The following is a 14,879-nucleotide window of genomic DNA, read 5'->3' on the forward strand; positions in this document are numbered from 1 at the left end:
TTTAATTGAAGTACAACGTATTGGATCTGATGAAACTGTTGTTAATGTTGTTAATGCACTTGTTTCAACAATAAGAAAATATATTGAAAATAGAGTTGTTCAACTTCAATGTATTAAATCATTCTGTATTATTGCTGATACTGATGGTGGAGCCAAAGCAGAAATTGATAATGGTGTTATTAAAGTTTGTCTTGCATTCCTTCAACGTACAAAAGTACTTTTGGAATGTCAAATTGCAGGTTTTACTCTTTTATCTTTATTAGTTAAATATTCTCCAGAATCTATTGAAATCTTACGTAAATCTGGTGCTGTTGAAATTGTACAAGGTGCTATGAGACTTCATAATAGAAGTTCAGAACTCAGATTAATTATTGCTCCTTTAGCTTTAGCTTTAGTACCAGTTGGAGAAGTTAAAAAGATTATTTCTGAAAAAGTTGGTGAAATTAAGATTTCACTTGATTCTGGTGATTTAAAAACAATTCTTCAAGCCATTATTACATGTAATGAACTTGCTGTTACTCCAGAAGGATGCAAATTTACAATTTCTGAAGGTATTCCAGCTTTAATTCCAAGAATTGAAGAATTAGCAAGTTCAAAGATTAATTCTTCTGAACATGGAATTGTAGCTCAAAATATATTATCAGCTTGTTCTACACTTTGCTCTTTATTAACTGCTTCTAGACCAGGAAAAGTTGCAATAGTTAAGAACAATGTTACTGTTTCTCTTTTAAATATGTACAGAAATCTTGCAAATTGTTCATTAAATGAAGAAGTTGAAACAGGATTAGTTGACAATTTAGTAGCTATTGCTAATATTGTCAAATTTGATGTTAAGGCAGCTGAGACTTGTTTTGAAAATGGAGCAGTACAACTAATTTGTACTAGTTTAGATAACTTCCAAGATAATGAGAAGATTTTAGGATCAGCTTGTTCTGCTATAGCATCAATGGCAACTTCACCAAAAAGAGTTGAAATATTATTAGCTGAACCATCCTTTAATAATTTACTAACCAGGCTTGTTAATACTGTTAATGAGAGTTCAAAAGCTGAGGTTAGAATTAAATGTTTGAATGCTATTAATGACTTAATCAGTAGTCATGATACTTCTATAATCCAAATTACTACTGATGTTGGTAGTATTGTTGCAGCATTTGGAGTTGTTGATAAATATCCATCAGAATCTTCTCAAATTAGAGCAGCTTGTAGAGTTTTGAATTCAATTGGTAATTATGTTGATATTAGAGCATACTTTGAACAAGATCTTCATAGATGTGTAGAAGTAGTTCTAAGAGCTTTAGATGCTCAAAAGAATAATGAAGAAGTTGTTGAAGATTTATTAATTCTTCTTAATAATTTGACCAATTCAATGGATAATACCATTTTAAGAGAATGTGCAATAATAGAACTTATGCAGAATGTAATGATGGTACATAATGATAATCCTGCAGTAATATCAAAATGTGGTGAAGTTTTATCAAAATGTGGAGCTGATGAAACTATTAAGAGTCTTATGGTGAGTATAATTAATACTCAACAAGAAAATGGACCAGATTGTGCAAGAGATCTTGATCAATTATGTCGTCAACTTGCAGTATTTGTAGCATCTCAACCAGAGAATCCAGAAGATGCACTTCAATATACTGAAGCTTGTTTACAATCTTTAGTAGCAGCAGCAGCAGAATATCCAACAGATATTAGATTATTATCTTCAATTGCAGTATTAACACAAAGAATTACTGATAGAGCTTTTGATAATTCTGAAGATTCCTTTGGATCTTGGGCAGTAGCAACATCAGGAATGATGCAACATATCGAAGATAATTTAGAAGATACTTCTGGTAAAGCAGTATCTTCAAAGAGATATGTATGTTCTGGAATTAGAGTTCTTAGTGGTTGTTTAAACAATCCATATACAAGAAACTATGTTCTTGAGAGATGTAATAATGGTACTTTCTTACCTCATATTGGAGAGATCTTGGAAAAATATCAGAGTGATTCAGATGTAGCAGCTGAGACTTATGAATTTATGAGAATTTTAGCAGAAGATCCAACAGGAGCTCAATATGTTGCTCAAACTCCAATGGGAGATATTTCAACGATTATTTCAACAATTAAGAAACATCGTAAGAACGATACTGTTGCTGTAGAAGGAATGAAACTCATTGGTAATCTTGTAATTAATGCTGGAGCAGATTCTTCTTATATATGTTCAGTAAATGGACTTAATGAACTTCAGGGACTTACTGAAGGATCAAACAAAGCTGATATTAGAGATGCAGCTCTTTGTGATCTTATGACAAAACTGATTTCTGCTGGATGTCAATTTGAAGATAAGTCATTAGTATCACGTCAAATTAGGAGATGCAGAGCTTATGATGATGATCAATCATTAGCTGAAGCAAGACGTGAAGGAGTAGCAGTAGCAATTTCAAGATTGATAGCTTCAGCTTCAGAATCATCTGAAAATGGTAAGATCCAAGGTATAGATTCTCCAGCTGAAATCTTATCAATGATTCAAACTTACCCAACATCTCCAGATGTTGTTCGTGAGGCAACAAAAGCTTTAACTCCAATGCTTAAAGTAAATGAAAATGCAGCTTCTTTAACTTATAACTCAGTACTCCCAATTCTTGCAACTTCTGCATTACCAGTAGTAACAGCTGATCCATATGCAGCTGATGCAGTTGCTGATTTAATGCTTAATCTCGCTCAGATTCAAGGAATGGGTGTAGAGATGTCCCAAAATCAATGTACTGATGATATACTTAATGCAATTTCACAGCTTGGAGATTATTATGGTGATGAATTTGGACAAGCTTTGAAGGCAAAGGTTGAAGAGATTACAAATACCATGGCTTCTGATATACCAGCAGAACTTTCACTCAAGGTTGTATATGATATGCTCAAACGTAGAGAAGCTGAAGGACTTTCTCTAAGTATTACAGAGTCAACAGCTGTAGCTGAGAAGTTGGAATATCTTGTTCAAACAATGTCTCAGCTTGTTACTCAAAAAATGGATGGACCAACTTCCATTGATTTTAAATTTGGATGTATGGCTGCTCAAGTAATATCAAGTATTCCTGAAGATGTTGAATATTTGGTTGATAACCAATGGCCAAAAACTATGTTATTGAATATTCAAAATCAAGATTGTGATACAAAACAAGCCATTGCAAGTGGTCTCATTGATATTGCAAAGTCTGATAAAGCAGCAATTCAATGTGCAACAGCACCAGGGACTGCTCAGATATGTTGCGATTTTGTTCAGGAAATCCACGCAAGTTCAATGGATGAAGCAAAAAAAGAAGAATTATTGATTGTACGCATCCAACTGGTTGAGAAAATTGCTGTTAGCAGACAACTCTTCGTAGGGACCTCAATGCTTGATATATTGCTTTCAATTTGGGAAGCCTATGATAATAAAAAGTATTCTTTAAATATCTTGAGACATGTATTTAGAGCTTTAAGAAGAATTGTATCTGATGACTTTGTTACCACTTTATTGAATGCGAATGTATTAAAGAGATTGATTGCAATCATTAAAGCAAAGAATGATATTGGAGTTCTTCCAGATGTTTTGTATTTATTGGGTTCTCTTGCAATTATTCCAAATATTAAATCAGAAATTGGAGAGAATGGTGGTATTGATTCAATATGTGAGTTACTTAGAGCTTCAATCAAGATGCCACCAGAACAGATTTCTCCAACAGTAACAAATGGTTGTTTGGCTTTAGCAAATTTAACAATTCAACATACCAATAATAAACAAATCTTTACCAAATCAAAAGGTCCAGAAATTATCAAATCTTTGTTTAATTCTTACATTGGCTATTGGGATGTAATAAATTCTTTGGGTGTTTTGATTGTAAATCTTGGATACAAAAAAGACGAAACAAAGAAAGAACTTGGATCTTCTGGTATCCCTGCATTAATTGTTCAATTCTTAAACTCTTATAATGGAGAGCAAGAAAGAATCGCAACAAGAGCTTTTATGTCAGTATTAAAAGCTGTAGCAAATATGTGTCTATACACTCCAAATATCGCAGTCTTCGCTTCCAGTCATATAGAGAAAGTTTTCAATCACTTATTAGAAGTTTCTTCCAACTTACCAAAAGAAACAATTTTGATGGAATTACGTACTTTATGTAATATTGCATCTGAGAATGAGGCAAGTCAATTAGCTTCATTTAATATTTTAATTCAACCATTGTTGAATTTAGTATTAAACGCTCCAGGAGATGATTCAGACATCAAGAGATTATGTTTCGATGTTCTTTCAATGCTTTGTAGAAGTCCAAGTAATGCAGGAGACTTCTTTAAAGCAAATGGAACTGATATAGTAATTAAACAATTACTAAAGAACGATTATGATACGGGATTAATGACTTCTGCTATTCATCTTTTATCATATCAGACTTCAGTTCCTGAGCAAATGGATTACTTGGTTTCTGCTGGTATATATAGAGTTATTATTAGCATTGTTGAAGGTAAAGAAGGAAGTTCAGATCTTAAGATCGCAGCTTTCAGACTCCTTCGTCGTTGTATGTCGGATCCAAGCAATGCTTTAGACTTCCTTAGTATTGGTGGAGCACAGTCAATTTGTGAATCTATAAAGAATAGCTCAGATCAGACTCTTGTACTTGTAGAAGCTATTCGTGTTTTGCTTGGACTTCTTTATTCAGGAAGCCCAGACTCAGAATATAGTGCAGCTGATGCACCAAAAGGATACCAAGTTTGCCAGTTGGATGTAAATGATTGCAATGCAATTGTAAAATCTGTGAATCATGCAATTCACAAGGAGGAGAATGGAAGACATCTTCGTTTAATGAGAGCTGGATTTGGTATTATGGCTTATTTACTTTCTGAGAACTTATGTATTGAATCAATAGCAAGCAGTGAAACTGTGAATGTAATGAGCAAAGTAATGACAATTTTTGCTTCTGATATGGATTCTACTGCTTTGATATGTCAGTATGTTTCATTCTTGAGCAAATTCGCGTTAGATTTAGTTCCAGGAATAGTAAATGATGACTTTAGAAATGCTTTAGAAAATTCAGCTTCTAAAGCAAAAGGAGCAAGAAAGGACTTCGTCACAAGTGTAAGCACAGCCATAATGTCTGGTGATTACTCAGCTTTATCAGTTCTTTGTGGTGAATTTGATTTCGATATTACTCATTGGAATGTTGAGCCTTATCCAAATGGTGTACAAGATTTGCCAAAGGAGACCAAAGACTTCTTGAGAAACGGTGGAAAACTTAAGATAGTTTTGGATGGAAAGTCAAGAGATGAGTTTACATGGAGAGCTTCTCAAGACTTGTACAAACTTGAATGGAAGATTGGTACTAAAGATAATGATTTCAATAACTCCTTGCCTATTGGAAAGATTAGGAACATTTGGAAAGGTCTCCAAAGTACGGTTTTGAAGGCTGCAAATATGGTAGAACCAAGAAAGATTACTGGACCTACCTGCTTCGTAGTAGTTGGGCCACCATCAGAAGACCAGCCACAGGGTATGGAACTTTCATTAAAAGCAAAATCAAAGAGTGAAAGAGATGGAATTATTGAGAACTTTGTCATGTGGAGAGAAGCCGCAACATACCATTGATTAATTTAATATTGGGAGCTGCGATTAATGAATCCGTTGTTTTGATTTGAATTTGATAACTCGAATATAAGTAATCTCTAAGTTGAAGTACCAATATGATACATAGTGATAGATTCGAACCAATTTGTTGAACATATCTCTCGGCTTTACTTTTTTTTTTCAAACATTATTAAGTGGTTGTTCAATAATTTAATCGTAGTAAGAGGTTATTTATATTACTAAAGTATTAGATTTGAGATAATTTCTATTTTTGGGCTTTTTTGTTTACTTATTTAGCTTTAAAACTTCTCCGAGTCCTTTTGATTGGATAAAGACGTATCTTCTACCATTGTGATTCTTGAAGCAACGAATTCCGAACTCTCAAGAAAGTTCTGGGCACAGTTCCACAAACAAAGTTTCTCTTTCCTCGTTAAACTCTTTCCTCCACCTCTCGATCCTCCCACAACACACTTCTTATAACACCTAGAAGTCAACTTTGCCATCATTTTCTGTGATTCTACAACTCTTTGGAGTAGTTGAAGTTTTTCAATAGCTTGAATAGAACTGTTCTCCTTTTCTCCCTCCATGATTAGGCTTTTTCTTTTCAACTTTATTCCCTCGATTTCTTTTTTAACCTTAGGAATTTGGCGCCAATAAGAAACAGGTCAAAATTAACAAATGACTGGTACATGCAAAATGGACAGTCTTAGTATTGGCGGCAATCATTTTACAGAGAGAATTTATTAGTATTTTGCTTAGATAAGGACTTGATAGAGGATGTGTGAGGAGAAGGAGGGAATTATTCTTCTTCTTCTTCTGTGTTATTTTGAGGAATATTGTAATAGCTTTCTTCGTAATATGGGAATGGTTCTGGTTGCATTGGGGGAGGTGGAGGGTAGAAGTTATAGTAATAATAGTATCCTCCTCCTGGGCTAGATGAGTATGGATAACTATATGGATTTTCACCCATTGCAAATGGTGAAGTTTGTGGAGTTGCTTGTACTCCTGGAGGACGAGGGCCAGCTGATTCAGGGTTGAACATATTATTATTCATGGCAGTTTCAACATTACCTCCGTATCCACTTTGGAAATACGGTTCAGTACCTAGTAAAGGAAATCCATATCCAAAGAAGGGGCGATAGTAATAGGGGTAGGTTACTCCCATTTCTCCGCATCCATATTTACATACAGCTGCCATATAACCACTTTGAGTTTTCAAAGAATGGGATGCTGAGTGCTTGTGTGAATTAGAAGATATAAGCTTTCTATTATTAGGTTGTATTTGTCCTTGTTTTTCATTTTCCTCGTCTTTTGAGTCGGATCTAAGCAATTTTTCCGTTTCTTTGCTTTGATATTCATGATTTTGATTTTCTGATTCAAAGAAAAGTTCATGCACTTTGTTTCCTAACCTATCTCTTAAAATAGCTTTATCCTTATAAACAGTGAGTGTACCTTCATTGGTCAAGTTAAACTTTAATACAGCTTCCTCCTTTTTTCGAGGTTTTCCTCCTTCCATCTCTTCTACTGAAACTTCTCTTGTAATGGATTCAACATGATACATATGTTGGTGCCTTTTTCCTTTAATTTTTTTTTCTTGATTTCCAGATTCGATTTGTTCTGGTTCATCAAACTCTAGTATGATAGCATCTACATTCTCTAGGCTTTTTAATGGTGCATTGTAAAGCATATTTAATGGAAGTATTCCAGCTCCTTTCCTCCAATGATCGTTAAAATTCATCCTTTCATTGTGAACACTTTTTTCTATTCTTGAATTCCTTTCAATAAAGTTTGATAACATCCCCTTTTGAATTGCTATTTGCCTGGAATGTTCTGATATTATGCCTTTAATTAGGCTGTTTACCATAAATATCATTATCCCAACTAAAACCAGATTCATTACTGCAGATACCAATGTAATTGCCCCAAGACTTTTTGAAATTATCCAAAGCTCTTTCCTCCTTTCACTCAAATCCTGTTTTTCATAAACTCCCAACTTTTTTTCATTATTCGTCTCTTCCTCCTGAAACGGTATAATATTCTTTTCAGACATTGGCTCTTCTTTAATAATCTTATTCAAATTTAATAAAAATCAACAACTATGGTTAAACTCTTAAAAAAAACCTAACTCTTTTTGTTCTCTTTTACATATATGTATATTATTTTCTACGCTAATATACAAAATTAACAATAATTATTCCTATTTTCCTTTTCCACTTTCTACTTGATTATTTTTTTTTCTCATTCATTATTTGACGAAAATTTCCTCTATTTGGTCCCGTAATAACATTATTGCATGCATCCACATTAAATCTTTCACCGGTATTGAATATTTTTTTCTAAATTCATGCATTATCCACATGAATTTCATGCAAGCAAAATTGCATGTACCGGTAAATGTCAACATTTAAATAAAATAAAAAAAATTGGGGTGAAGGAAAAGATAGGAGATAAAACAACTAAAGTCGAATTGTAGAGTAAGCTAGTAAAATATTTATTTAGGTATTTGCAATAGAAATAATATCAAAGCTTAATTTAGTCTTAAAAAGTTCATTACTTGTTGAATACGAAAAATTCTATTAAATTAATTTAATATTGCCCACATAGGATTACATATTTGCGTGAAAGAAAATGGTTTATGAATATGAAATTAAGCGTTTGTCGGGAAAAGATTATTCAAAATATTTGTGTAGACACGTCTTAAATTTGCCAGATTTTCACTCAATTATTATTTTTAATAATTCTTTTGAAATCACATCGAGGCAATGCTGTGTGCACACTCGGGTGCATATACTAATGACAAGGCAAAAGTACCGGTAAATTAATTAAAACTTACATGAAGATTAAAATTTGTCAAAATATCCAAATTGTATACATTTAGATTTCTTTCTTCAATTGACAAGCTCTAGAATTCATTCTGGCTTTGTCAAAAAATAATGTTTTTTAATAAACTTACATATTAATCCAATATATATATTTATATGAATATATATATTGGGTTAATATATATATTCATATATTTTTGTTTATACATATAAATTTTAAAATTCAAGGATTAATTTAGAGTGAAAGGAAGGAACAAAGTGAAAAACATGGAGATTTCTGACAAAATAGCTTTTGATGGCTATAAACATAACAATTTAGTTTTACAAAAGCTCAAAAATAATAAGGAAAGAAAAGTCACAGAAAGCTCACAAAAATGCAGTGAAAGGATTGAAAATAAGCTTGGAAATATATTCAGGGAAATTAGCTTGAGAAATGAATCCAATGCTTATAAAATAACAATGAGTAGTGAAATACAAAGAATTACAAACATGAACAAACTTGATGCTTATTACAAATTGTTAGTACTTTCTTACTCAAAGATGTTTCTTGCTTTCATAAGTCTTAAGAATGATTGTGAGTTGGAGGATGTCCACTTTCATACACTTGAACTAAGGAAATTAAACTATATTTTCAAGAATTGTACTCATTTTAGGATTAGTTGTAAACTTTTCGAAGGAAAAAGTGACTCCAATCTTGTTAAAAAAACAAATAATATGTTGAAGGAAATATCAATCTTAAAGAAAGAAAAGCCTTCTCAAAAAGATAAATTAGATTTATTAAACAAAATAGATTCACTGAACAGCTCAGCAAATAATCTTAAGACAAAAATTAAACATTATTTCTCGAATAATATCCAAGAAGAAATTAATGTTTGTAAAAATACTCAAGTAAACGAGGAGCCAATTTTATTAATAAACTCAGAATCAAACACTGATCTTTGCACTTCTGATTCAAGCTGTTTAGAAGTTTCTAATGATGAGAACTCCTCCAATAGTGAAGAGGAGACTAATTTACTTAACACAAATAAAGATCGAATAGAGCTTGAGACCAAAGATAAATACAATTTTAGACATCGAAGATCAATAGAAACCATTTTATTCAGAGGAAAAAAGCTTGAGAATTACCCTTTAGTAGAGTTCTCTCCAGCTCCAAAATATCATAGTAGATCTAAAACACAAAATACCAGCTTCTTAGAACATGGACAATCCATCAACAAACTATGTGTATCTTTCAATGGAATCTTGTTGAATAAACAACCCATTGATCCCTAACTTGGACATACAATAAGATCATAACGAACTTTGGATCTAGAAATTTGAATCAACAACTTCTATTAAAATACAAGTTGAACACTATACCTCATTTATACACAGACTAGGCGCCAAACGGGGCCATGCAGAACAAACAAGAATTACATGAAATTCCCGCCAAATTGTCGTATTAATAAGATTAAGTGGATTCTAGTAAAAAATAAATATTATGATTATCTGGTTAAAGAGACTAATAAGAAAAATAGTTTAATTAGGCAAATTAGAGATAACTATGATAAGTTATTGCCAAATAAGATCTAGTTCTTTGTCCAGATCTTCAGGATTAATAAGGTCAATTGGACAAGTATAATTCTTTTCGGTATAAAACATATTGGTTGACTTGGAATCAACAAAATCTCTGACCTTTGAGATGAATCTGAGACCAAATCTTTCAAGTTTTTGCCTTGCGCCCCATCCAGGAAGTGCTTTAAGAGCATTCAATGAAAGCGGGAGATTCTCAACAAGAGCGTCGATAGCTTCCTTTGATGCAATAGAGTTGGTATTAGAGATTCCAAACTCTGCAGCTAAGTTTCTTCTTAGTGAAAGTAATTGATTTCTAAAATCTTTAAGCTGTTCATTTTCACTGTTAGATTCTTGATACATCAAATTTGCCTGCTTCTTCTTAACTATTGAATGGGGAGATCCTTTATCAATGAATTGTCTTTTTCTTCTGGATTCCTTGAGATTCTTATCGTGAGTCAAGTTCTCTATGTTGTTAGAGTTAGACATTGAGTCATTATTAGCAAAATTAATATCTGAAGAGGATTGTTTCGAGTTAAAAGAATACAAGGAAAGAGATGAGTTAATATTATGGCCCAAATTCACATTATTTGATTCTGGAATTGGAGTAGAGTAGATGGACTCTAACTGTAAGGCTTTGAAACAAGAAAAGTCGAGTTCATAGATATCTTGATTTTCTGCTTGTTTATCAATTTTAAGAGAAGCAACTGATACTCCATTTTTGAGTTGAACCAAATTCTCAGAAAAAAGCTGATTAATAATAAACAAATGTAGGAATCTTTGCAGATTTCCTGGCTTCCAAATATTTGTATCATTAAGAAGACCAATACAGTCTTTAAGGGAGCCTTTTGATTGCTTATCTTTCTTTTTCTTTCCTTTTAAGATTTCTGCTAAGCTAGATAGAGTTAAAAATCCATAGGTTTTTGTAGCTCTTGCCTGTTCTTGAAGGCTCATTCTTACTGAGTGAAAGATTTGACGAGCAAGACCCTCCACATTAATGTTAGTCGGCTTTTCTAGTTCAGATCTCATACAATTATCGCATTTAACCTTACATTTTCCTTTAAAATCCTCTCCAAAATGGCTTAGAATCATTGTTCTTCTGCATTTATATTGTTCTTCACAATATTTCACCATGCCTAAAAGTCCATCAATTGTGGATTTGTTATTTGAGGAGTTATTCTTGGAGGTATAATACTTTTTGGAAGGTTTTTCAATGTTAACTCCTGCTAAAGTTTGTAATCTAGAGACATCTTTGTAAGAGTAATATAATATACATTTTGACTCTAGTCCATCTCTTCCGGCTCTACCACTTTCTTGGTAATAGTTTTCAAGGGATTTTGGCATGGATAGATGAATTACAAGTCTAACATCTTTTTTATTTATTCCCATTCCAAATGCTATGGTTGCTACCATGACCTGCTTTTCATCATTCATCCATCTTCTTTGTGCCAGATTCCGCTTATCTTCTTTCATGGATCCATGGTAATATGTTGCAGAAATTCCTTCCTTGTTCAAATCTTTGGAGACTTCTTCACACTCATTTCTGCTTAAACAGTAGATAATACTTGTTGATCTACAAAACCGTGGAGATCTAAGCAGCTCACAGATCTCATTGAGCATCTTTTTTTTACTTCCACTTTTAGCTCTTACCTCATATTTTAGATTTGGTCTGTCAAAAGAAAGACTAAAGATAGTAGGAGATCGCATCTTTAGTTGTTTAATTACATCACTCAAAATACTATGAGTGGCAGTGGCAGTTAATGCTATTATCGGGACATTTGGGAACTCTTCTCTGAGTTTACAAAGTTGAATATAGTCAGGTCTGAAGTCAAATCCCCATTGACAAACACAATGCGCCTCATCAATTGCAAATCTTAATAGTCTTGATTCATCATTAATTTGCTTTAATAGGGAAAACAAAGTCTTTGAGTGCTTAAGTTTTTCGGGAGTTACAAATAGAAAGGCAGGACATGTTTCAGGATCTCCCTTCTTCAGTAAGGATGTAATATGATTCAACTCATCTGCAGACTGATTACTATTCAAACTTGCACATTTAATGCCGAGTATATTCAACTGTTCAATTTGGTCAACCATAAGTGCAACTAAGGGCATGATAACCACCGTCACACTTGCAGGGTTATTATATTTTAAAAGGCCAGGAAGCTGGAAACAAAGCGACTTTCCGCCTCCTGTTGGCATCATAACAAAAACGTCCCTTTGAGAAACCACTGCATTCATTATCTGTCTTTGATTTGACCTAAATGATTCATTGCCAAAAACTTGCTCATTGATTCTTTTCATATCCTCTGACCATTCAAAGTCTTCTCTTTCCCAATTTTGGTCCTTCTCATTGACCTGAACTTTTCTCCTGCAATTCAATAACTTTTTCTCGTTTGAAGAGCTTTTCTTTGTTGTATTCTTTCTGGACTTTGTTTTAACGGTTGAAAAGTCAGAATTTGGCTGGATATTCAAAATTGTATATAAATTCTCCTTACTAGAAGATGAGCTTGATACACTCTCTTCTACTTCCCTTCCTCCATATCCCAATACTTTCAATTCTATAACTTCATCTTCATTCTCTTCCTTACACAACTCTTCAACTTTTTTGCTATTGCTAATTATGTTGTCCACATGATTATCCGAAATTTCTGCCACGTATGTATTTTCAATACCGGTGTTTGCATGCGTGTGTGTGCATGCATAGCTATCACTATTGAAGGTAATTTTTTTTGAAACATTTCGAATTACATTGGAAAACGAGGAAAAGTCTCTGATAGGTTTTCCGAAAAAGATTTTACCGATATTGTTTGTTTCATTTTGCAGCACACATGATATTTCTGAGTTCGAACTTCTGCCTTTATTCAATTTAGAGAGTAAATCATTTTTTATTTGTACAAAATTCTCCTTATACCATCTTAATTCCGACTCTAAACTACTCTTATGAGCTTCTTGAAATTCTGATTCATCTTCCATTTATTGGGTTATATTATTTCTCACAATATTAAAGGAAAAAAGAAATAATACTCTTAACCCTTTTTTTTTATGTAAAAATACCTAAAAACATAAAATTGACTATATTTTAAATAATTCATTTCAATAAGAATTAATATAGTGTGGGGAGGTGGCGCCTTTTGCTTGCCTTAAACTAAAGGAGTTTTCCCTTGTCAAAATAAAAAAAGAAAACAGGGGGTATTAAGAAACAAAGATGATGGAAAAGGAGGAAGAAATAATTTCTACCATAGGATTCACACAAGAGAATGCAGAAGCTTCTCGGAAGCTTTTTGAGAATTGTCTGGATAGATGGAGAAGAAGCAAAGTTAGTCTTGATCCACAATGTGGGAATATTTCAAAAGATGATAATTTAGACTTTTGCATATTGGATGCCAAGTTTTCAACTGGGAAATTTCCTCCCCAAAATCAATCACCTGAGTTTTATGAAAAGTATAATTCAAGCTCTTACGATTTATTTTCTAATAAGACTAACCAAGACAACATTGAAACACCAATAATACAACTATTTGGGTCAACCAGTACCGGAATAACAGTTTTAATAAATATTCATTGTTTCTTTCCTTATCTCTACTGTGAAGTACCTAAAAGTACACCTCCTAATCCAGAAAAGATTAAAGCTCAAATTGAAAGTGGATTAGGAACAACAGAAGGAAAAAATGTCCTTAATGTACAAGTTTTAAAAAAAGAATCAATAATGCATTACAAAGGTGATTCAGAAATAGAAGATTCCCAGTTCTACAAAATCACTCTACAACTACCAAACTTAGTTCCCACCTGTAGATCTATGATAGAAAATGGGAATTTAGATTGTATTCCTCAAGCTTACGAAGCAAATATACCTTTTATTCTAAGATATTTAATTGATAGAGATTTAAGTACCGGATCATGGGTATCGATACCGAAACAAAAATCGTATATTAGACTTGGAGGACAAGAATTTGATTTTAAAGATGCAGGTTTTGTAAGGATAAGTCCATTTCAAAGAATTAGTTCATGTCAAATAGAAATGGATCTTTTCTATGACGATTTGATAGTGCTTGGAAGCTCAGGGAAATGGGCAACTCTACCACCAATAAGAATACTTTCTTTTGATATTGAATGCATTACAGAGTCTGGAGTAGGATTTCCAGAGCCACATAAAGATTCTGTTATCCAAATATCTTCAGTAGTAACACTTTTAGATAGCCCTGAATCCATTTGTAATGTAATATTTACTCTCAAAGAATGTGCATCAGTAGCTGAAGCTTTTGTATTTTGGTTTGAGTCTGAAAAAGATATGTTATTAGCATGGAAAGATTTTTTATTGGCATTAGATCCAGATGTCATTACAGGTTATAATTGCATCAATTTTGATATGAATTACCTTTTAGAAAGAGCTAAATTATTCCAATTGAATGATTTTTTCTTCTTTACAAGGCTAGCTAAAACAAAAATTACAAGTAAAGATACCAGATTTTCATCCAGAGCATTTGGAACTCATGAGAGTAAATTGATTAATATTGAAGGAAGGATTCTATGGGATATTTTGGAGACTATTCGTAGAGAGCACAAATTAAAAAGTTATTCTTTGAACTACGTTTCCACAAACTTTCTAAAAGAACAAAAAGAAGATGTTCATTATTCAATGATTAGAGGCTTACAAGATGGGAATCCTGAAACAAGAAAGAGAATTGCAATATATTGTCTCAAAGATTCAATACTTCCATTAAGACTTATGAAACATTTGAAATTATTCCCAAATATTATAGAAATGGCAAGAGTAACAGGTACCACAATAGATATTTTGCTAAGTAGAGGGCAACAAATTAAAGTTACAAGCCAAATCTTGAGGAAATGTAAGTCTACCAACTTTTTGATGCCAACAGTAAAGAATCAATCTGATGGGGATAACCAATATGAAGGAGCAACGG

At 32.8% G+C, this 14,879-nt stretch overlaps 5 protein-coding genes across 5 annotated transcripts; 2 read left to right on the forward strand and 3 right to left on the reverse strand.

Moving 5' to 3' along the window:
* Positions 1-331: 331 nt before the first annotated feature.
* Positions 332-5,605, forward strand: Chro.60511 (hypothetical protein). The annotated part of the gene is made up of 1 exon (XM_661614.1): positions 332-5,605. The coding sequence occupies one exon, from the start codon at positions 332-334 to the stop codon at positions 5,603-5,605; it is 5,274 nt and encodes a 1,757-aa protein (XP_666706.1).
* A 278-nt stretch (positions 5,606-5,883) lies between these two features.
* On the reverse strand, positions 5,884-6,171 carry Chro.60510 (hypothetical protein). Its single annotated transcript, XM_661615.1, has 1 exon — positions 5,884-6,171. One exon carries the CDS (start codon positions 6,169-6,171, stop codon positions 5,884-5,886), a length of 288 nt encoding a protein of 95 aa, XP_666707.1.
* Positions 6,172-6,383: 212 nt separating this feature from the next.
* On the reverse strand, positions 6,384-7,634 carry Chro.60509 (transmembrane protein). Its single annotated transcript, XM_661616.1, has 1 exon — positions 6,384-7,634. One exon carries the CDS (start codon positions 7,632-7,634, stop codon positions 6,384-6,386), a length of 1,251 nt encoding a protein of 416 aa, XP_666708.1.
* A 1,039-nt stretch (positions 7,635-8,673) lies between these two features.
* On the forward strand, positions 8,674-9,678 carry Chro.60508 (hypothetical protein). Its single annotated transcript, XM_661617.1, has 1 exon — positions 8,674-9,678. The coding sequence occupies one exon, from the start codon at positions 8,674-8,676 to the stop codon at positions 9,676-9,678; it is 1,005 nt and encodes a 334-aa protein (XP_666709.1).
* A 279-nt stretch (positions 9,679-9,957) lies between these two features.
* Positions 9,958-12,930, reverse strand: Chro.60507 (DEAD/DEAH box helicase). The annotated part of the gene is made up of 1 exon (XM_661618.1): positions 9,958-12,930. One exon carries the CDS (start codon positions 12,928-12,930, stop codon positions 9,958-9,960), a length of 2,973 nt encoding a protein of 990 aa, XP_666710.1.
* Between the last annotated feature and the right edge of the window lie 1,949 nt (positions 12,931-14,879).

The sequence above is a fragment of the Cryptosporidium hominis genome, assembly GCF_000006425.1.
Source record: "Cryptosporidium hominis TU502 chromosome 6 CHRO016166, whole genome shotgun sequence".
Classification (NCBI taxonomy): domain Eukaryota; phylum Apicomplexa; class Conoidasida; order Eucoccidiorida; family Cryptosporidiidae; genus Cryptosporidium; species Cryptosporidium hominis.